This window comes from Lathamus discolor, chromosome 15, assembly GCF_037157495.1.
Source record: "Lathamus discolor isolate bLatDis1 chromosome 15, bLatDis1.hap1, whole genome shotgun sequence".
NCBI lineage: Eukaryota > Metazoa > Chordata > Aves > Psittaciformes > Psittacidae > Lathamus > Lathamus discolor.
Window position 1 is genome coordinate 6504528 of NC_088898.1, and position 21737 is coordinate 6526264.

At 49.8% G+C, this 21737-nt stretch overlaps 1 protein-coding gene across 5 annotated transcripts in view; it reads right to left on the bottom strand.

The window, feature by feature from the left end:
• Positions 1 to 21737, bottom strand: part of COL27A1 (collagen type XXVII alpha 1 chain) — a 195601-nt gene that overhangs the window by 35344 nt on the left and 138520 nt on the right. For all 5 annotated transcript variants that reach the window (XM_065696066.1, XM_065696069.1, XM_065696070.1 and 2 more), the window contains 12 exons: positions 21495 to 21548; positions 20710 to 20763; positions 17610 to 17663; positions 9779 to 9832; positions 8815 to 8859; positions 8609 to 8653; positions 8351 to 8404; positions 7621 to 7674; positions 5405 to 5458; positions 3562 to 3615; positions 2780 to 2833; positions 1253 to 1360 (listed from right to left, as the gene is read on the bottom strand). In XM_065696066.1, the coding sequence (XP_065552138.1) occupies positions 1253 to 1360; positions 2780 to 2833; positions 3562 to 3615; positions 5405 to 5458; positions 7621 to 7674; positions 8351 to 8404; positions 8609 to 8653; positions 8815 to 8859; positions 9779 to 9832; positions 17610 to 17663; positions 20710 to 20763; positions 21495 to 21548 (684 nt within the window). The remainder of the gene's footprint in view (positions 1 to 1252; positions 1361 to 2779; positions 2834 to 3561; positions 3616 to 5404; positions 5459 to 7620; positions 7675 to 8350; positions 8405 to 8608; positions 8654 to 8814; positions 8860 to 9778; positions 9833 to 17609; positions 17664 to 20709; positions 20764 to 21494; positions 21549 to 21737) is intronic.

Genomic DNA, 21737 nt, shown 5'->3' on the forward strand with positions numbered 1-21737 from the left:
GCTGCACAGAAAGAACCTCACAAGTCTTACACGTTGGAGAGCTTTGATCCACAGCAATAATTACAATGAATAAATCATGGTGTCAAGATGACATCGTCTGCATTTCAAGCAGAAGGACCTGACTTGGCTTGCAGAGCAGCCCGCTGGGGCACTGGCTAGAGCCGTCCTTCATCTGGCAACACTGAATGAGCCCCAGGCCAGACCGTGCAGACTTATCCCAGAGCCAAAATCACGCTTTCTATGACGCCAAAATCAAACCTCCAAGCGAACCAGACATGTCGAGGATATCCATTGAGGATCCAGGGATAATTTCCTGCTAATTTGTTCTATTTGTTTTCTATATTTAAGGGGGAAACCCAGAACTAAGCAAGTAAGCATCAAACAGAAGTGAGAGAAAGCAAAAGCTGGCCATTCCCAAACTCCAGGCCAAGGCTGGAGTGGCAGCCAGGGGAAAATCAGTTCCTCGCAGTCCTTTGCACATCCCTCTCTATACCCTGCGAGGTGGTCCATTTTACAGATGCAGCAGAGGCACCGTGTCCCAAACCCTATGGCAGGGCAGGGGAGTGATCCACACCTTACGTGTGTATCGCGATGGAAAGACCAAACCATCTCCTGGATGTAGGTCTTTGCAAAAATAACACACTTTGATGACAGCATTTGCAATGAGTGACATCTCAGACGGGATTGCTTTAAGCAGTGTCCTGGTTCACTGCCTGCATCTCCCTCTCAGGCTGCCCTAGGAGTTTTGCTGTAACATGGAATGCTTTGTTAGGGTCGTATTAATGCCTACAGTAATCACTGCCCCTGTCTGAAACAAAAGAAGAAGGGGGAAAAAAGGAAAGAAAAAGCCTATTTATTTCTTACTAGGGTTTAAGTGCAATCGAGCCTCTCAGAGGACTGAAACCTTCCTTTTAGTGCAGAAGGATTCTGTCTCTTCAGACGAGCTGGTTTGCCCTCCACAGCCCAAAGCTCGGTGTGTGCCTGAAGCCTGAGCTGGGGAGCATGTGCTGCACCTCTGAGCTCAAACCGCAGCCATTGGGGAGGTTAAAGTCATCTTGGACACAGGGATTTAGACAAGAGCTGATCCTTCTAGGGCAAGATGCCGCTCTGATCTGGAAACCAGGGTGCAGTGGCCCTATGGAGAGCACAATACCTGTACCCTGGTGATCCGATACCCGCCTGTGCAGCTCGGAGGGGAGAGCAGTGATTGCCCCAGGGACCCCATGGGGTCCAGGCTGGTTTCCAGACTCACTCGGACACCTGTGATGCCGGGATATCCAGGAGGCCCTTCCTTTCCCTTCAGTCCTTCGTTGCCTTTTTCTCCTTTCTCTCCTTCCAGGCCTTGGTCTCCTTTGTCTCCCTGTGGAAGAGAGGAGGGTGGGAGCTTTTCATACCCACACAGCGCACGGGTCACTGGACAAGGCAGAAAACCCACCACATAATTAATATTTCAGGAGTCTGAGAGGAAGAAGCCTGCGAGGGAAAGGATGAATGAGGATGAGTCATAATACACTTGACATTTAAAACATGAGCAAAACCAGGTTTCTTGTGTTTTGTTGAATGTCTTGGCTGGAGGGGAAGGAACTCCCCCATTACACAGGGTAATGTGAACCCCTTTGCTTCCCCTTCAATGAGAGCTGAACCTCCCACATGAATGAGACAGGCAGACAAGAGCTGCAGGTCTCTCTTGCCTAAGCTTGGGATGCTGAAAGGTTCATAATGGGACAGGTTTGTCTGGAGCAGCCGCTTGGCTCCTGCTGCCAAATGGGAATCAGCCCAGGGCTCAAATAAACGCTCAGCACAACAGAGTCCTCTCGCCCTGGTGAAGGATTTGTGGCCCGAGCAACAGGTATCAGGGCAAATCACTGCTCCTGTAATCGACAGCACTGAATTTTATGGAGACAACCAAAAAGGCCAGTTCTGTACTGACAGCAGCACCTAACACTTATGCAACCAGGCTGGCTTGAACAGTCATTTCCTACTTACACCTATGATTGTGAGAGCACAGCAACATCCCTTCTGGTTAAACAAATGCTCTTCTGTCCAGAGATGCATTCAGGCTGAATAGCTTTGGTTTGAGATTCTCTTAGGGATAGAGAATACAGAAGTCTTGACTGTCTTTAAAGAAGAATACATTGGTCCAGTGTTCAGAGATAAGCAGAACAGAGATGCATGGCAAACAGCTTAACCAGAACGAAGCAATAAATTGCATTGTTGTGGGACTGGCTGCTGTTTCTTTCCATGGAACAAAGCTGTTGGCCTGTTTGGATAGACCGGCTGTGCAGGGACAGGAATCAGGGCTGTTCCAAAGGCCAGGTAGCAAGCCCACAACAGCAAGAGCACAGCACAAGCCATGAGCAAGCTTTGCCAAGAGGAAGGGCATCTGGATTCTTTACTTTCTAGCAATGCTCTGGCCAGTGGTGCAGGGCAGTGATGGACAGCTCTTGGTTTCCCCTGCCAGGCCCTGGAACTCTTGATTAGTTGGAAATTGAGTCTGCAAAGACTCAAATAAAACAGACAAACTGTTGGAAACCAGAGTTTGGAGAACTTGACCTTTTTGGAGATCTGATCAGGTGCCAAAACCGAGGGCAGAGGAGTGAAACAGGAGGAGTCCATTATGTGTGCTTGCAGGAAAAGAGTCCTTCGAGGGAGCAGGGCAGAGGTTTATTGCCCAGAGGACCCAATGACCCCTTTAGCTTCAACCTGGCCCTGGGAATCACGGGACCCTGAGTGCATGGGGATGCGAGAGCTGAAACGTGCCATGAGAGTTGAGGTTTACCTTGACACCGTCCGGGCCGGGTGCCCCACTGTCCCCTTCCAGCCCTGGTTCCCCCTGTAAGACAGAGGCAAGCACCATAAGGATGTGCATAAACAGGCTTTTCCCTAAGCTTTCCATAGATGAGTCGTGGCAGTGAGTGACAGGATCCCAGCCCTTTGACATGTCCCATCTCACATCCTGATGCCGAACAAGCTTTTCTGGAGCAAGAGCAGGAATTCAGCCTCTTGCTTTATTCTAAGACACAGTTTCTCCTCCATGGACCCTATGGGAAGACCTCCTTTTCCTTGTGTTGAAAAGGGGGCTCAGTCTGCATTCATTTAACCTGGGCCTTCCCTATCCTGCTCCAACAACCGACCTTAGTCCTGAGACGGGACAAGAGGTGCTGCCGGATTCAATCCGCGCATTCATCCCATCCCTGGCTCCGTCCCATTTGTGCATAGTGTAGCCAGTGTTTCCCTGCTTAATGCCTGCCTTCTGCTCCAGCATTCCCTGCATCCTCCCGGTGAACAGGACAGGTCTGTTCCCACACTGCCCCTTTCATACGTGAGGGGGTCACAGCAAAGCAGCACTGTACCATTGGGGATGCTCACTTAGGATGCTGGGCTGGAGCTGAGAGGCTCTGTGAGGAGGGTGTTGCCATCACCCGCAGGAGAAACAAAGGCCGTAAGGGCTATGGCATGCTCAGAGCAGGGTCTGTCTGCCCAGGCTATGAGTGAACAGGGAACAGAGCCTCCGGGGAACTACTAAGGCAAAGCAGCTCATCCAGAAGGTGCTGTACTCACCCTCTGGCCAATGAGGCCTTGCTCTCCAGGGGTTCCCAACTGGCCAGGATCACCCTATAAAGAAGGAAGCATACACATGGAGACAAGCAGTTTACTGATGGTGAGTGAGCATGAAGAACTCCCCATTGCACCCCTCATTTTGACCTTTCTTTCCTTCTACACAAACATCTTCAGTTCGTGAGGGGGTCCAAAGGACAGGTTGGCATCACCAGCTCGCACAGGGCCAGCGCACACCAGCTCTGTTGCAGTGATGCTCAGCAAGACAGGGATTAGTGGTTGTGCCAAGAAGATATTCCCTTGGCATGGTCCTTTGGCAGCAAAGCAGCAATGCTGGGTGCGTGCAGCGCTGCAGCGGACACAACCAGGGCGAGGGAGAAGAAAGCCAACAGCTCTTTGAGCCCCAGCATCACTGAGGAGGGTGAAGAAGAACCTGACTCTTTGATGGCACCAAAATGAATGAAGGTAGCAAACAAATGGATCTTGGTGACAGGCTGTGAGCACAACAGCCATAAGGCAGCTACATCCCATGTGTGCCCATCCAAGATAAGTGCTTTGCAAGGAAGAGAGCTCAGGAAACACTGAGGTACAAGGGGAAAAAGTTGGACCTATCCATACATCTTATCCTGCAAGTGATGACTGCGCGAACCAATCCCAGTCTGCGCCAGCACCTCCCAGCTTAGGATAAGGAGCAGCGCGGGACTGATGCTCCCCGGCTCCCAGCAAGGATGTGCTACAGCAGGTAAAGGGGTGTTTGTGCAAACCATCATGTCCTGCTCCCAAGGAGTGCAGCCGGGAGCACGGGAGCTGTAGCACCCGTGCAGCATCAGGCCGCCAAAGACATGGCAGCTCCAGTGGAGCCTCAGAAGGTTTGCCAAGGAAAACATGGCAAAGGATGGGGCTGGGGGCGGGGGGTGAAGAGCAGCACAGAGGAAATCTCATTTAATCCCCACATAGAGCCTGTTCAAAAGCTTTGCACACAGGAGCAAACCTTCAAACCAAGCGGAAGGGGGGTTAGGATCAAATAAAAACCCCCCTGAGCTGCTCGGCACAGGGATCCCATTCAAACAAAGAGAAGCTTTTTAGAGGCCTTCCCGTGTGGACAAGAAGGTGCATTCATGGCTCTGGAGCAGGGCACCCTTCCCCCATAACCTTTACAGGAGTTCGGTCCCCATGGAGCTGAGGCTTGGAAACTGCGGCAGGCCCTTGTTTGGGAGGGTTTTTGAGCGTGGGACCTGCCTAAGACTCTTCTTGTTTCAATTTGGAAGCTGCTGGATCTCTGGGTCTCGAGGACTCCCCCATCCACTCAGACTGAGGGAGAAATGAGCTTCATTTCCAAGGTCTTCATAGCTCTGGAGGCTCAAGACCCCAGGGGTTGAGCTTCTCACCTCGGGATGGGGTCAGGACTTTGTAACTAAGGGCTTAAAATTAACCTGATTTTATCTCTTAAACTTTAGGACAAGGGGAATGGGTTTAAACTCAAACAGGGGAGATTTAGGTTAGGTATAAAGAGGAAGCTCTTCCCGGTGAGGGTGGTGAGCAGCTGGAATGGACTGCCCAGAGAAGCGGTGAATGCTCCATCCCCAGCTCCAGCCAGGCTGGACAGAGCCTTGGGTGACACGGTTGAGTGTGAGGTGTCCCTGCCCATGGCAGGGGGTTGGAACTGGGTGATCTCAAGGTCCTTTTCAACCCAAACCATTCCATGATTCTATGATTGTTTGTGGAATATGCAACCGCTTTGGCTGCTGGAGGGTGAACCCCAATGTTACCCCATCCTGCAGGAACAGGGGTTGCTGTTATTATCTCCTTGGCCTGACACAGCATTTACACTAAGGGGTTTTCTTACCTTCATGCCAGGTTCACCTGCAGGGCCAGGTTGTCCTATTGAGCCAGGCGGTCCCTGGGAAACAAAACACCCCAAGATAATGAAAAAACCCATTGTAACCGAGCAGAAAGCAAGATCAAAGACGTAATTCCTTTAGCAGAGCCCTCCTGGGCCAGCAGAGCCCTGGCTGCAATGTAATTACCTCCCTGGAGCTGGATCAGGGTACACAGCATCAAAGAGGCTCAGCCCCTCCCTTGCCTCGTTCCTGGGAAGGCTCTGCTCATCCCTCACACCTCCCCTGTCCCCAAACAGCTCCGCCAAGCGCTTCCAACTCATTCCAACCCTCTGCTTTCTAAGGGTAGTAACCACGCCAGGGAGCAGCGCTGGGATTAGAAGGGAAAAGGTCCAGAGTTAGACTTAAAAGCCCTTCGCAAGGGGCCAGCAGGACGGCTGATACATCCTGCTCCCTGCAAGCCCGCTTCTCCATCACTATGGGTGTGAGTACACTCTCCAGGCCACCAGCCTGGTTCTGGTTAGGGTAAAACCTTAACACAGCCTCTGGGGCTGCAACGCATTGAGATGACACAGCTTCAATCGTTTCCTCTATTCGTTTTCTCTAGGTGTAATGGGCCAGCAAACATCCTCATGCCAACAACCGGGCTCAGACCAGAGGTCCATGAGCCAGGGTTGTCTCTAGGCTGTACTAGCTGAAAGAAAGTGGCTGATTCCTGTGTGAGCATAGGCACTGATAGAGAGGCTTGGCATCCCTCAGACAGCCTGACCTGGAAAGCTATGGGAAGTCAAACAGAAAGATGAGAGAGTGACCTTGCAAACTGTTCTCACTCAGTGTCCAGCTTTACAATAGCAGGGTCATGTCCATCAGCTATCTTTAGTACCAAGATCAACTGGGAGCTCTAGTCTTTGTACATTTTCTGCTACCTCTGGGAAGCTAGGGGAATGAGAATCAGTCAAAGAAGCCCAAAGACGGGACAGCAAAGAATGTCTTTAGAGGATTTGAGTGGTTTATTTACTTAGGATATTTGCTTTCCGGACAACACTCTCCCTTCTCTTTGCAGATGGGAATGAAGAGCCCAGAGTCAAGGGAGCAACTCTGCTGCCCAGGGAATAAAGCCAGTTCCAGGCTTGCTGAACTGGATTCAAGGAGAGGAGGGAGCAAGGACGTGTGTTGGGTTTGTGAACAAACGGTCAAGTCACACAATGAGAAAACTGAGGCTGCAATGAAAGCAGGAATCCTGCTCTGGTTCCTCCAGAGGTGCCAGCGCAGAGAGAGGCTCCTGGAAGAGTCAGAATTGAATCAAGCTTTGTACTTCCCTGGTTGGCAGCATGCAGAGGGGCTCGGGAGCAGCTTTCCAGCTCCCCAGTGTGGTTTACCACGCTGAGAGCTTGCTCCATCCACTCTAGCAGCCATAAGAATGGAAACTTGCATGACTCACACTTTGCAGTAGAATGCATTAAAAGCCACCTTCGCTGCTGTTTGCACAACAGAGTGAAACATCACGTCTATATTACAGCTCGGGACCTATGGAAAGGAGCTACCCAAAGGGACCTGGCACATCTGGAATAAACAGCTAAGAGTGTAATACTTCAAGAGCAATGAAATCAAGCCAGGGCTGCAGACGAGTTAGGGAGGAACCATGGAGGCATCTCCTGCACTCCATTAGGGCACTGTTTGGCTGCTGCTGCTTTGGTTATGGTGTGTTTGTGCCACTGCTTCATGGCAACGGCAACCCCAAAGCACTGCCAACAGCAAAGGCATTTCTCTGAGCTTCCTCAGAGGCTTGTGTTGGAACTGCCATAGCAATCCTTATGGGCTGCCTTGTCAGCAATGGCACCAGTGAGTGGGAAAAGACAGTTTTCAGTTTGATTTGTGTTGCATTTGCACTACCTTGTATTTGCACAACCAGGAAAAGATGCTCCCTGGTGTGGTTTTAAAGCCAGGTCTGGGACATGCTTGTCAGTGTGGTCAGCTTGAAGGTGTTTCTCTTGCTGTGGGTCTGCACCTCTGCCAGCTGTGGGTCTGTGGCCCGTGATGAAAATGATGCTCGAGTTTCTGATTTTCACCATTTGCTTTGGAAGTTCACTTTCAGACCCAAAGGAAATCCTTCCTGCTCGTGTCCCCAGGTGTGGAAGGAAGCACCTCTGCACATTTACTCCCCACTCACACCTACCACTGCTGGTGCAAGAGGGAAACAAACAGGAGCAAAGATCAGACCTACCTTATGCCCGATGTCGCCCAAAGGCCCAGGTGGCCCCTGTGGTCCTTGTGGCCCCTGGAAAAGAGAGACAAGGCTCTTCTCATACGCGTGTTTTCATTTCTGCAGGGCTATCGCTGTCTGTAAGATAAAACACCAGCTCCCTCCCACACCACTGAGTGCAAGAGATGGCCAATGAGATGGGTCTGCTGAGGCACCTTAACAGGCAAACAGTGCAGAACACCCTTCATCTTTCTGGTTCTCACCTCGAACAACTGCCCTTGGTAATGTGAAAATGCCTGGTTTACCCTCTCCCTTCACAGTCCAGCTGGGTCCCAATAGACACAGAGAGCAGGGGTGATTCCTATTCCTGCTTCAGTGTCCTCTTGGCCCTCCCTTAGGGCTGTGTCTTCACCAGTCACCTCCCAAAGCCATGGGCTCAGTTCTGACCCCGTCCCAGTCCCAGCCTTGCCCTTCTCTCCTCCCTTCCCTTCCGGAATCCAGCCCAGGCTGCATCCTACATTCTCCCTGGCTGATCCACAGCCCCCTTCTGATTTGCAGGGGCCTGACCTTGTCCTTCCCCGTGCCTCCTAGGACTCCAGCCAAGTCTTTCACATCTCCGACCAAGCTGGAGCTGGCAAGGACAGAGAAGCTGGGAATGGGAATACGTGGTGTGGAAGAGGCAGAAGAAGAAATGAAGTGGCTGCGTGTATGCAAGGAAAGACAGATGAAGAGAGAGTAATAAGACACTTACTGGGTCACCTGGAGCCCCTTTTGCTCCTGGAGGTCCAGAAGGCCCTTGGATACCCTGGAAAAGTCAAACACACCAAAGTCAGCTCCAACCCCATAGAAATCCTTTGTGCAGTAACATGCATCTCATAAATGCTCCAGTAAAAGGAGTGGAGAGGTAGCCAGACACTGTCCAAATGCTTCTTCCTGGACCAGGACTCAGCACTAAAGGATTTAAGTGAAATTAAGGTTATGAAAGGAAGCACAAGGGATGGACACTTACCAGGAAGCCACGTGCTCCTGTCTCTCCGGTCTCACCCATCTTCCCCTATGAACACATGGTTACAGTGATTATCGGCTGCGGATGTGCTGAGATACCTGCAGTGATCTGTCCAGCAGAAGCTGCAGTTCCCTGGGCACTGCGTGCGTGTGGGTATCCCCAGGGGGGACTGACACCATGCCAGGCATGGGCTCTCACAGAGGACATACCTGCAGCCCGTCTGGCCCCTGCTTGCCTGGCTCCCCTGATCGGCCCTGGAAAGCAAAAAGGCAGAGACTCAAAATACCAGTGATGCTCTTATGCCCCAGGCCATCGCGCTTGCATCTTAGTGGATCAAATATCCCCCTCCAGTTCCCTGCAGCTTTTGAGAGGCCAAATGCTCAGCATCCTGCCTTAAACAACACCTCAAACAGCACAGAATGTGAGCAATGGGCTGCAGGACCTAAGGTTTATTGAGCAAACACTGCTTTGCAGGAAGCCGGGACTCTCAGGAGACTCAGCACAGCCCTGCCTGAGGAATAAAGGAGATTCTCCATCCAAATTGTACTCACAGGGCCATGTGTGCAGTGCAGGAGATGGAGTTTGTGACACTCAATGGTAGGACAAGGGCCCAGCTCTGCTTGCTACCCTTAGATCCAGCTGCTGCCAAAGGGAGAAACAATCCCATGCACCCACCTCAGAGCCTAGTGTGGAGCAGCTCACCCTGGATGAAGATCTGCTCAGGCAGGGTATCTGCCAGGCTCTGCACCAGGCATCTCTTGCCCTGCATTTTTCCCTGTCCTGATCTAAGTGACATGGAGCACATCAGAACAGACACGTATTCCCTTAGGTCATGCTTTACCGGTTGTGTTAAATTGCTCTGATTTTGGCACTATGTTCAGATGTAACTGTCAAGCACAATCACTGCCAGTTAAAGCCATTCCCATTCCTGCGAGGGACACTATTATTTCAGCAATGGCCCTTTTATGTTTGAGGACTATCTCTGGATTCAGTGGTCTCGGACCCCACATTGAACACATTTGTCTTTGGCTGCATGAAAGGCTCATCCCTGCAGGTCGATCCTTACAGAGCAATCGAGCATCCCCTGTTCCTGGAGGAGGACATGACCCTGATCCTGCCCAGAGCATTCCACAACACAGCTAAGAGCAGCCTTGGCCACCTATTGATGCTCACCTTGACACCTCGCGACCCCGGCTCACCGGCTGGTCCATCAGGCCCTCTGGCACCCTGGTTAAAGGCAAAACAGAGGCAAAAATAAGAACACAAAGAATGTGTCTCACTGGAAAATACAGCATTGCCCTAGCTTTGGGCACCAGGAAGGTCCATGAGGTCAGTCTTGGCCTAAACCAGCCTATACCTGGTTGGGTTGAGCGCAGCAGTTCAGAGCCCAGGACTCAGAAGATCCATTCTGTGTTTTGTTGCTTCATTTCTCACCATTACAGCACCAAAATACTTTCTGCTCCTGTTAAACCAACTACCAACTGCAGACCAAAGCCAGGGGAGGAAAGCCGGCCAGGAACAGCCTTATTTTGAGACAGCAGTTACATGACAACGGTTTCATGATGCGCAGACTATCCTTATTGATAGCAATCCTCTTCCTTCTGAGAAACTACACTTCTCCATCTCACCTTGACCTTAACTCTCGGCATTCCACACTGTCTCATGGTCACAATCAAGGCAATAGAACTGCAAGGTATAGAGGCACAGAAGCCTGACCATACATAATTGTCCTGGGCCTCAAACTGCTCCCAGAGATCAGGGTATGTTTGCTGGCAGCAGAACTCAAGGTTCCAGCTACAGTTACCTGCTATTTAAAGAACAGGCTGCTATTAAGGATCATGCAGGTGCTCATGCATATGCATACTAGGAGCATGCCGTGCCTGCTTTGGCATGTCTGATCCCATGCCCAGCGTCAGCTCCGGGATGCGTGCAGTAGGCATGAGGACCTCAGGAGGTGCATGGGACACGCACACATATGGCAGATACAGGAGTGCACACAGTGAGCAATCCTCATAGGGTTAGGTACAATGGAACAGTTCACGGTACAGATGGGCATCCTTGAGGAATGGGTGTCCTTGTTTTTCCAGAGGGTTCCAAGCGAGGAGAGGGGATAGCTGTGATTTAGCTTTCAAGCTAATTCTGGAAGAGAACGCACATCCCTCTGCACCATTTGAACCCCCGGAAGCAGCGTGTCCCACTGACAGGGAACAAACAGAGCCAGAGTGAGGGGAAAATAGAACAGTGAAAGAAAATAGGGCATATCAAAAGACTCTGCTAAGGCACGTCATGCTCATAATCAGGCCATGAGCTCAGTTGGGACTCTGAGGCGCTACCGCAATATAAATACAAACACAAACACAGAGCAGTGCTAGAATGGAGCGGTAAGAGGAATCCTGAGAGCAGGCCAGCGTGGAAATAGGGAAAACAGGAGCCAATGTGCTTAATCGGGATGCAAAGCGAGTGCCAAAAGTAATAACAGGGCTGGGGAGCCAATGCGTTAGAAAAGCAACTCCAGGATGACAGGCAGAGAGAGAGAGAGAGAGGCTCACAAAGAAAGGCAGTGTAAGAGCAGAAGAGGAATAGGAAACGGGCCAAATTATTACAGCAGACAAACACTGTCAATGTAAAATAATGCAAAAACTTCTACTGGGCTTGGCAAAACCTTGTGCCGCTGAGTGTACCAGAGAGTCAATGACCAAGAGCCTCTATTGTGAGCCAGGAAGACACAGCCCTAAAGAATGCTCAGCCTGGTCTCCAGGACAGACGGACAGAGGAGGACCGTGCACCAGCTGGGAACACCACAACCAAAGGGGGTGTTTCACAGGTCGGGGCTTTGCTATGTTAGTGCAATGGTAGCTCTCACCAACCCAAGTGCCCCCGCTCATGCTGGCCACTACATCAGAGAGCAGCAAAGATCAAAAGGTTCATTAATCCTTGTCCCTGCAAACCGCAAAGCACAATGACATGAAGCAGAGGGTCACTGAAAAGCAGTGGCACTGACAGCCCAAGTTGGCACTGTAAGCTGGGAGAGTAGGGCTTGAAGGCATCTGGGATGATGCTGGGGATGACAAGGGGTCAGAACTGGAGGATCTTGAAGTCCTTTCCACCCCAAACCATTCTGTGATTCTATGACTGGGACACCCAGCAAAATACACAGAGCCGCTCTGGGCTGCCCATATTGAAGGGAGGTGTCAGCACGTGTATGGCATTGGCACCCTAGGAAAGCACCCTGCTACCCAACCTGTCATCCTGTTCCCTTCCTCCTCGAACAGCCACTGAAGTACTTTGTGCAATTACACCTTTACTATCCAAGATGATGGGGTGACCTGTTTGTGAAGAAGGGGAAGGATGTGCAGCAGGGAGGGACTCAATAGCTCAGCACTGGTATTACAGAAGGAGGGAGCAGAGATCAGAGGCAAACAAGACATGGAAACGACACAGGTTAGTGGTTTCCATTCCAGGACAGATGGGGAAGGGAAGTGGGATGCATCTGGCCCTGTCCAGCCCCTTTGCCAGCTCTGGGCTGGCTCAGGCTGCTGGGTGCCCTCAGCCCTCACTCAGCTCTGCAGCGGCTCTCAGTGCTCCAACCCAGCAGGGCTGGGTAAGTGTTTGCAGTATCCTCATTTCTTCCAGCAGAGCCCTCTCACCAGCATGGCAGGATCTGCCAGGGCAATCTCCCTTCACAGCAGTCCCCTGCCTAATCCCATCACAGCACATCTCATCGGCATCTGACCTAAAGAAGGAGAAAGTGACCCTGTATTCGCAAACACATGTGGCAAGTTTCATCTTCTCCAGCCTCCTGGGCTGGAACCCAGGATGAAGGCTTCCCCTAATTCACCCTGACAGGAAAGGCTACATTTAGTCAATTAGTTAAATCTTTAAATCTCTCTTTTACTGACAAAGCTGGTTAGAGATGAGTGAGTGAGGTCCTGGCAGCTCCCTAGGGAGCATCCCATGCCAAACGCCGCAAGGCACAGGATGATGCCTTCCCCCTGCATTCCTTGCAACTTGGCATTGCAGGCAGGGCTAAGCACAGCCCTCCTTGAACCCTCAGTGCTTCAGAATTAGCTGTACAGCAAGGCATGCCTACCTGGAGCAGGCAGAGGGACCAAAAGGGTACCTTGGGGAGCATCATCCGAGGGGCACAGGCGGCATGGACCAGTCCTAAGGATGGGGTAAGGAGGGTGCAGTGAAAAGCATGGGTTTATCATCAGTGTCAGGCTAGCTAGAAGCCCATGAAACAGAGAAGGAGGCATTTCTTTAGTCTGTGTTAGTATTTATATGGCAGTACATTGCTCAGGAGAGGTCCTGCTGGGCCAGGGCTGCACAAACAGTGCAAGCTCCAAGTAGCTTTATAATGTAAACAGGAAAAAAAGGATGGTTAGATAGAGATCTGTCTGCTCTGCTGCACATGGGCAGTCAAGGCACAGAGAGATACGGGTTCGCGGCTGATGGAGCCTTTGAGAACCTGCTCACCAAAGCCACCTGGACATGGATATGCAACTCAAAGGCATTGCCATGCCCATCTCGAAGCAGCTCACCCAAGGTCACGCAGGGAGCCACAGCAGATATGTGCCCAGGCAGTCGCACTGCAGCACTAGACTAAGTGTCATCACTCATTGCTACCTAACACACGAATTCAGCTCCAGGCTTTGCAACTCATGTTTATTGCTAGTCCGTGTGAGGCAAGAGATAGAGCCTGCTGCTGGAGCAGACAACATTCCTGCAGGACAGAGCTAAATACTCAATAGGGTGTTTCCACAAAGCAGCACAGCATTTCCCCCCCATTGAAACAGATACCTAGAGCTCAAAGATGGAGAGTAACCAGCCTCTGAACAGCAGAAGCAGCAGCATGAAGAAGCAGTCAGCAGCTCCTCTCCAGAAACCCAAAGCTTCTCCCTTACCCCTATAGAGGTATCAGTCCAAACATTGATATTTCACTGTCACAGTCTGGCCAAGCAAAAAGCAAACAGATGCCCTGACTGAAGCTGAAGGGAGCCGTCATTGGCCATAGATCTGTAGCCAACTTTTCACTTTTCCTACTTTTCCAGCCAATTAGAAAGATCCCTGGGAGCAAAACCTCTGCTTTACACCCCCCATGAACAACTTCTCAGCTGGGCCTGGAAAAAGGAACTGCTTTCAGGTTTGCCCAGATAACAGCACTCTATGGATCCCTAGCATTGATGGATTCCTGCAGTCAGTGATGCTGTGAAGCATCGTGCCCTTCTGGCAGAGACACAAAGCAGCACCTTATCTCCTCTTTGCAGGCTTCACCTGGGCCACAGTTAATGCAGGAGCTTGATGAATGAATGCTGGAAGACAGAAATGTGCTTTGGGATTTGAAAAGCTCCTTTGAGTTGCCTGAGCCAGGGCCCAGGGAGAGGGTGAAATACCAGAGGTATTGGCACACTTTAGCTAGAACAGGGCAAGATGAGCCACTTCCCAGCAGGATTTCAGGGGCAGCTTTAGGATCTGAGCTGCAAAGTCACTGCTCCAGTTGATATTTAACCTTTAGCAGAGATTCCCAGTCAATTCCTGGGCTTTTGCTATCTCTGTCCTCAACAGAGGATGCTGAAGACCACAGATTAACAGAAACGTGCTTTTGCATTTACATGAGATGGGGTGAGGGACGTGCTGAATCAGGTGCCTCCAAACATAGACCTTGATTTGGTTAAATAATTAGGTTTAAGCGTGTGCAGAGCTGTCACTAGCTGAATGTTAAGCACATGTCTAAGTGCTACACTGGGTACGGTTGAAGGGAAAGAAGCCTGGGCTCACATGTCCAAGTTTCTTGTCCTTAGCGAAGAGGAGAGGGGAAACCACGTTAGTGGAAGATTGTTCAGTATCAGTTTGATGGGCTAAGCAAAGGCTTGGGAAGGAATAATAGCCCTGCAATGACTAAAAAGCAGGTTAAGGAATTTCCTACTTATATCTCGACAGTACAAAAGCTATCACAACGTAAATACAGGCCCCCAAAGTCTCCATTGTTCCCTACAATCGAAACCATATTTGCTCTTTACGTCTCCTTCAAAAGCAAAATGACTTTAATGAAGTATCCACAAACACAGCTCATGGAATCCACAAACATCTGGCAGGGGCTGCATTCGTGTTTCCACTCTGAATTGAATCACGTCCCTTTTGTAAGCCAGGGTAGACAGAGGGTAATGGCTGAAGTTACGATCGGGGGATCATTTCCCTATTCTGAGTAAACCAAGAGCTGGAATGGCAGGACCAGCTGAGCAGACAGAGGATACTATGTGCCCGGAATGCCATCTGAGAGTATGAAGAGAAGGAAAACGCGACAGGAAAACAGACCAGAAATCCTCCGGACAGGAGATCTGCTGGTCCATACAATACCAACTTGCCCACATCATACTCACTGCAATCTGTAGGATTTCAGAGCAAAACCCAAGTTCCTCCTCTCTGCTGAGGATCTTAGAAAGGATGTCTGTCTGGGAAATTCCGTATGGGCTATATCACTGCAGTGCTCAAACACACCAAATCTCCGCCATGCCACAGCCCAGCAGCGCATGTTGAGGGCAGGAGCAGCGCAGGGCACCAGCAGCAGATCCGATGCTCAGTCCCTGTGTGGGTTATCCCTCTCTGATACTGGTGTCCTTAGGGCAGGATAAAGACCACAATGCACCGTCTTCCCCAGGCACCAGCCCCTGTTCTACCTTGATGTTCTGCACTTCCTGGGGTGGCTTTTTGCCAGCCAGGGTAGAGCCACTGCTGCATTTCCAGGGCTGGGATGCACTCCGAAGTCTGGGCTTCCTCAGTGAAGGAATGCCCAGGAGAACCCATTGGCACAGGGTCTGCCAGACTCCACATCTGGACAGAAAATGCAACCCAAGGCCATGGAGCCGAGCATCTCTACCTTGGGGTACGTTGTATTGAGGATGGACAGTGCTGGTGGCAGTTGGTGTCCTGAGGGTTTGGTACCCTCTATCTGACCTAGCTACACCTCGAGGCAGGTCCCTGCCAACCTCCTTTCTTAGGAGCTGAATCCAGATTTGCTCTTGGCTTTACCTTGTGTGATGATAAATATCGCCTTTCCTATTCCTAGCAGTACAAGTGCAGTTGAAAACAACCTAGTCAGCTGTACTTTCCTTGCGGGTTGAGGACTTCAGGCCAGCACAGATGGAAGAAGCCAAAGAAGGTTCATGCAAGTGAATCCTGCACAATCCAAGAGCCAAACACCGCACACTTGGGACTCCTTCTCTGCCACCACGTGTGTGAAAAGCACTGGTGTAAATCCCTTATCTGCCAGATGTAACAGCAGCCTGGATTCATTCAGAAGGCGTTTCCCATTCGGCTCTGCACCATAGCTTTACCTTGAGATACTTTGCACCATCTATTCCAAGCCTCCCATGAAAGAATGCCTCTGGTTGCTCATCCGTCATGATCATGAATGCCCTGGACATCTCTGTTAATAACTGCTGTGTAGCACAGAGAAACCTTGCTCCCTGGGGACCCTCCAATAGCACAGCTATGGAATGAGATACATGGGCCTTCCCATCAAGGAGAACAGAGGCAAGGAACCTGTTTTTCCCAGCCACAAGTTAAAAGCTGAACCCTGATATGCATCTGCAGGGCTTGATGTTAGTGGTGTCCTTCTAGCTGTGCTTCTAAAGCTTAAAGCAGTTCCAGGGTACATAACTCTGTGGTTATAAAGATTTCTAGTTGGTTATTCCATTTCCTTTGGCTGGTCCCAGCTATTCAAGGAGAGTATTAACTCTCGTGTAGGGAAACACATGCAGTCCTTGGCTGTTCTCAATTCCCCAAGCAGGAATTGCAATAGAAGCAGAGACCGGGGGTGGGTAAAACATATAGTTTGCTCCAGCCTATGCCTTTGAAAATGAAACATGGAAACAGATACCATAAGATCTTTGGAGGAAGAAATGCAAAATATGTTGTTGTTGGGGCCTTCAGCAGAACCCATGTGTGCTGCTATTAATACTTTGTAAAGCAATTGGACAAGGAAAAATGACCCAGAGCAGGGATGCTCCTGCAATAAATGTCCCATTGAAGAAGAAGAAAGATTGAAGAGCTCAGTGGGACATGGGCTGGATGTCACAGGCAGGAAAACAAGCAACTTTGGCAGGTCGAGAGGTCATTCTGCTGTCAGCTGTCACCCAAACAGAGCAGGAAGAACCACACATGAACTGACACAGAGTGCTTGTGGAATACTGCTCCAGTGTAACAAGTACTTGCAGCACTGTCAGGGGTGCTATTTACTACTGCTTCCCAGTGCTAGGCTGGGGGTCTGCTCTTTCCAGGCAGAGCAAGGATTCACACATGGTCACAGCTTGGTACTGCTTAGATATGCACAGATAAAATCAGAGCCTTGTGTTATGGGCTGGAAAAACCCAGAGAAAGACACAGGACGTGCTTATAATTTGATGTATTGACAATGCAGAACACACCTTTCCCATAACCCTGTGGAACGCTGCCAGAAGATGTTAATCCTGTGCGACTGAAAGGGGAGACATGGGAAGAGCAGCCTGTTTGGCTCCTTGTCAGCTCCATTTCTGCTGCCTCGTCTCTTCATTCTATGTCATGGATAACATTTCCTCCTTTACCTGCCTCTGGTTAAATCACAACACTCCACATCTCAGCTGCTCTCTCTCTCATGTCAGCAAAGGCACCTTTTCTGGTCTTTTCCCCCAGCTAGGTACATCCTCAGGTGACTAAATCTTCACCATCCTCACCAAAAGAGTCCATAAACCCTGCTTCATCATTGCAGGTGGTTGGAAAAGACAAGCTGGACCACTTCCACAATAAACTCTACACTGAGACACCCCTCTGCCTGTACACATCACTTGTATTCACATCCCTGATAAGACTTGCTTCAATGACCTCAGTCTTTATGCACAGCAGAACTGTGGCTATGGAGGTTCAGCCCCAACTACTGCTCATCCTCACACCCCCAAACTCATCCTCCAGAATTCATTTTCCAATGGCTAAAAGAGGAGAGGGAGAAGAGCTTGTGGAAAGTGCTTACCCTGCGGCCTTTCATCCCTCTCATCCCTGGTGCACCTCGGACTCCTGCTGGACCCTGGGAAGGGGAAAAGGGAAACAAAATGAAGATGAAGAAGGATGAAGGCAGTAGCTTGGTAATGCCCCCCATCCTGATGTGATCTGCAGGAGCCTCAGATGCAGACCCTTGACCAGCAGGTTGGTTCGTTAAACCCCCACCAAAGACATTCCCGTATTTGCTTTCCTATTAGCGGTTCTTTTTTTCACTCACTGATTGTCTTTGGATCAAGAACATTTAGGCTCAGGATCCTGGCTGGTGTTTGTATACTTAAGTATCTGCAGCCTGTTATCTGTTTAAATGGTGAGTGATCTGAAGTGATTTGAAGTCAAACATCCAGAATACCCTCTGAAGCTATTAAAAGCAGCTGTTGCTCAGTATCTGTACAGAAATAATAACAACCAGGATCTGTTTCTCACTTATCCAAATACAGAATCAGACACCTCATCTTCTGTATCCAAGCTTGACCTTTTCAGCCAAATACCGATTTTATCCTCAAGCAACTGTTGCCCTCTTAGTGCTGTATAAATATTCATACTGCCAGATAGATTTGGACTGTTGGTGTTGCGGATGATCCTGTTGTTCTTACACTTACAGAAAAGCTTCAGGTTCTCTTGTAACATGGATTTATACACATTTGATTCATTAATGTGCATACAGAAAACAGAAGAAAACGGAACAGCTTTTTTTCTCTGTCAGAATACTTACCAGTTTCAAAAATCAAGGGATATGAACAATTAACAGGACTTATTTCTGCATTATAACTTAACCCCCCTGTATTTAAAGTTAGTGCTTTTCTGCTCTCAGAAAACCTCAAAATGACACATTCCATTCTTACTCTCTCAAATGTTCCACATCAAGTTTTGCTATTTATATATTAACAGCTTTAACCTAATGTCAACACTGCAAACTCCACCAAGGATCAGAACAAAACCAGACTGTGGTCTTCCTACTGCTTGTACCACTGCCACTAGTAAAGGTTTTGCTCTTGGAGTGGAACTATCTTGCTGCAGAATACAGATGCTTAGCTGTTCTCTCTCAAGTTAGTTGACTGTGACTCCATTTGTAATCACCGTAAATCTCAGTTTTGCTCATGAGGTCAGTAGTGACTGGCACAGACAAGCCGTAGATGTGTCAGATGCCTGCTTTTATAGAGATTTTTTATGATAAACGCATACTGAAATGAAATTTCAGTTGGTTTCTGGAATATCCTCCGGGAAGCCTCAGCCTATCCCGAGGAGTTTATGAAAACACAAGCACAGAAACATTCATTGTGAAGGCAAAGTAGGGAGGGAAAGACTAGATAGCATGCTGGGAACTGCAAGGAACTGCTTAGGAGAAGATGAGTGGCCTTTAATACACCTATGCATTAAAACTGTGTATTAACACAAAAGATATACCATGATGGCGAGCAAGAAGAGGAAAAAAGAATCCGCAAGGCTCAGTGAGCTGAAATCAAGGAGTTTCCTATCGTTGACTATACCTTTGCTTCCCAATCACCCTCTACTGAATGAATCAGCCATCAAAGGCTCTAAGGCTCACTGGACAGCTTAATCTCAAAGACTTTAACAGTTTAGGACAAACAACAACAGCATAGCTCAGGTCTGCCTTGAAAAACAAGCAACGAATGGTGGAGAAACAGGCGGAAACAGCTGGAATTAATGAGAGGGGATGTGATATTAGGGGATTATTTGATTTACTGGCTTTGTGGGGAAGTTTGACTCAAGTGAATTATGGCTTTTGAAAATACAGCCTTGGAGGAAACGTTTTGCTTGGATGAACTTGTTATTTGCCTGCAGGAGAACAGGGAACTGAAGGAAATGGAAGGACCTGGGGACAGCCTCAGCATCCCAAGCTCTGCAGAGAGGTTTCGGCATCTCCAGTCAGAGCTGATGCCTCAACTCACTCCGCTGTCATTGTCTCCCAGTAAGGCAGACAAAACTCATTGTCAGCTAAAGGTACTAGCGGTGCATTAGACAGGGCTTCAGGATAGGAGCTCTTTGCCACAGAGCCAGTGCAGAGCCCACCTCTGCAAGGATGCACTCTTGTCCTCTCCCATGACCATAGGCATGGAGCAAGCAGCTAATGTGCTGGGAAAGCTGCTACAAAAGGGACATCTGGAGATATCCATCTGCCTCCCAGACTTCAGTCAGCAGCAACTGCTGCCATGAGGTGCTATAGAGCAGCTCATAGCTGGGGGCTGCAGGCAACGTCATGCCACATTGCTGCTCTTCAGCCAGGGATGGGTCACCCCGAGGTATTGCTTGACCTCAGACCTTTTGTTTCCTTCACCTCCATTGACTTGCAAGTGTGAAATCTTGCCTCAGGCAGCAGCTGGCTGCAGCTGGTGGTCCCAGAGCATCCCAGAGCATCCCTGTATCAGGCAGAGCTGCTGCTGATCCGGAGGCCAAACCTTTGGCACTGCCTGGGCATTTCATGACTTGATCTTCATCCCGGTTAACAACACTGTGGGAATTCACACAGTGAGCAAAATCCATTCCCTGTGCCCACCCAGAGCTGCTGGTTCCAGTTCCATCTGTGCTGCTGGGAGAGCTGGAGCTCCATCTGAGCAACGGCTGTGGGAAACTGGAGCCATGCTAACATCGACCTCCACACCAATTGCACGCTCCAGCCACAGCACATGGACCAGACGAGCCCGTCCAGATGGAGGGTGCATCTGGGGACAGCTGCTCCTCTCACTCCAGTGAGGGTCTCTGAGGATGCACAGTGCGGTCACTATGGGATACAGCCGCTGTATCACAAGATGTGGTCACCATCCTGCCAATGATTCCCAGCCTTGTGATAATACCTTGAGCTAGTGAGCTCCTGTCCTGAGGCTGGATTGTGAGTTTTGGATGTCTCATTAGAGAAACGGCCTAAAAAAGTTCTAATTAAACCACTCTTTTCTTCTTAGCATCTCTTTCCGTGCGGCTCCCAAGCATGCCCCATCCATTTCCACATCTCTCTTATGTCAAACTCAAAGCAACTGGGACATAACTGCTTGACCCACACTGTGAATTCTCAGGATTCCTGTGTAGCATTACAAGGTGTGATAACCTTTACTTACTGTTGGTCCAGGGATCCCAGGAAAACCCACTCCTCCTGGTGTTCCAGGGTGCCCCTAGAAGGGAAGGAAGAAGAGCATGCCTGGTGTGAATGCTCAGCCCTTCTTCCTCCAAGTGGGAAGACAGGAAAAAAGGCATTGTTGGTTGCTTGCAAGGGCAGGCAGGTCTGTTATTTCCCAAGGCAATATTGCTCATGGGTAGATGAAGACCAGACTGTCAAAAGCCCATCTCCGTCTTTGCTAGCAACATAAGCAGATGGATTATCTGAACAGCCCAGAAGGGAATGGGCTGAGTTAATATGACATTCAGTCTTTGGGCCTTGCACTAGGGTAGAGGGAGGTATCAGAGCAAGACAAGGTCTTGCTGAGGTCCCCTCTGTTGAACTCTCTAAATGGCACTGCACGTAGCACTGTGCATAAGCAGTCCTGCACCTCTAGCTGCCCCTGGCAACAGGGTGGGATGTGAACAACAGCCAGGATGCTTGGAGACAAGCAATCCTTCAGGTGCTGTAGCTTGCAGTTCCTGGTTATCTCTACTTGGCACAACAGGTCTCCAGCTGATGGAGCTGCAGAGCACGTATCAAAACCCAGTCAAAACCCAGTGTTTCTCTGAAGGGGAGACTGCTGAACACAACTGCTCAATATCCAGTCCGATCGACATTCCCATCCCCAGAGGCAGGAAGAGTTTGTTGTCATGGAAGTAGGAGACCAGGAGAAGCCGCATCCTTCGCTAGGACAGAGAGAAAGAGGCAGCAGCAGGAGCGAGAGAATGCAGACTTACTCCTTACCATCGACCCCTTGACTCCTGGAGGGCCTGGGGGTCCCACTGAGCCACGGTCACCCTGGGGAGACACAGGTACATGGGGAAGAGTGAGGGCTTTTGCTGTCAAGTGCGCTGAGCTGGCAGCAACAGGGATTTGGAGCAATGAAACAACTGAAACCACCTCCTTTCACGCATCCATCTCATCGAGTAGTTAAAGGATTTCAGCAAGAATTAGCTAATCCTCCATGTCCCATAAGAGGGGACTTCA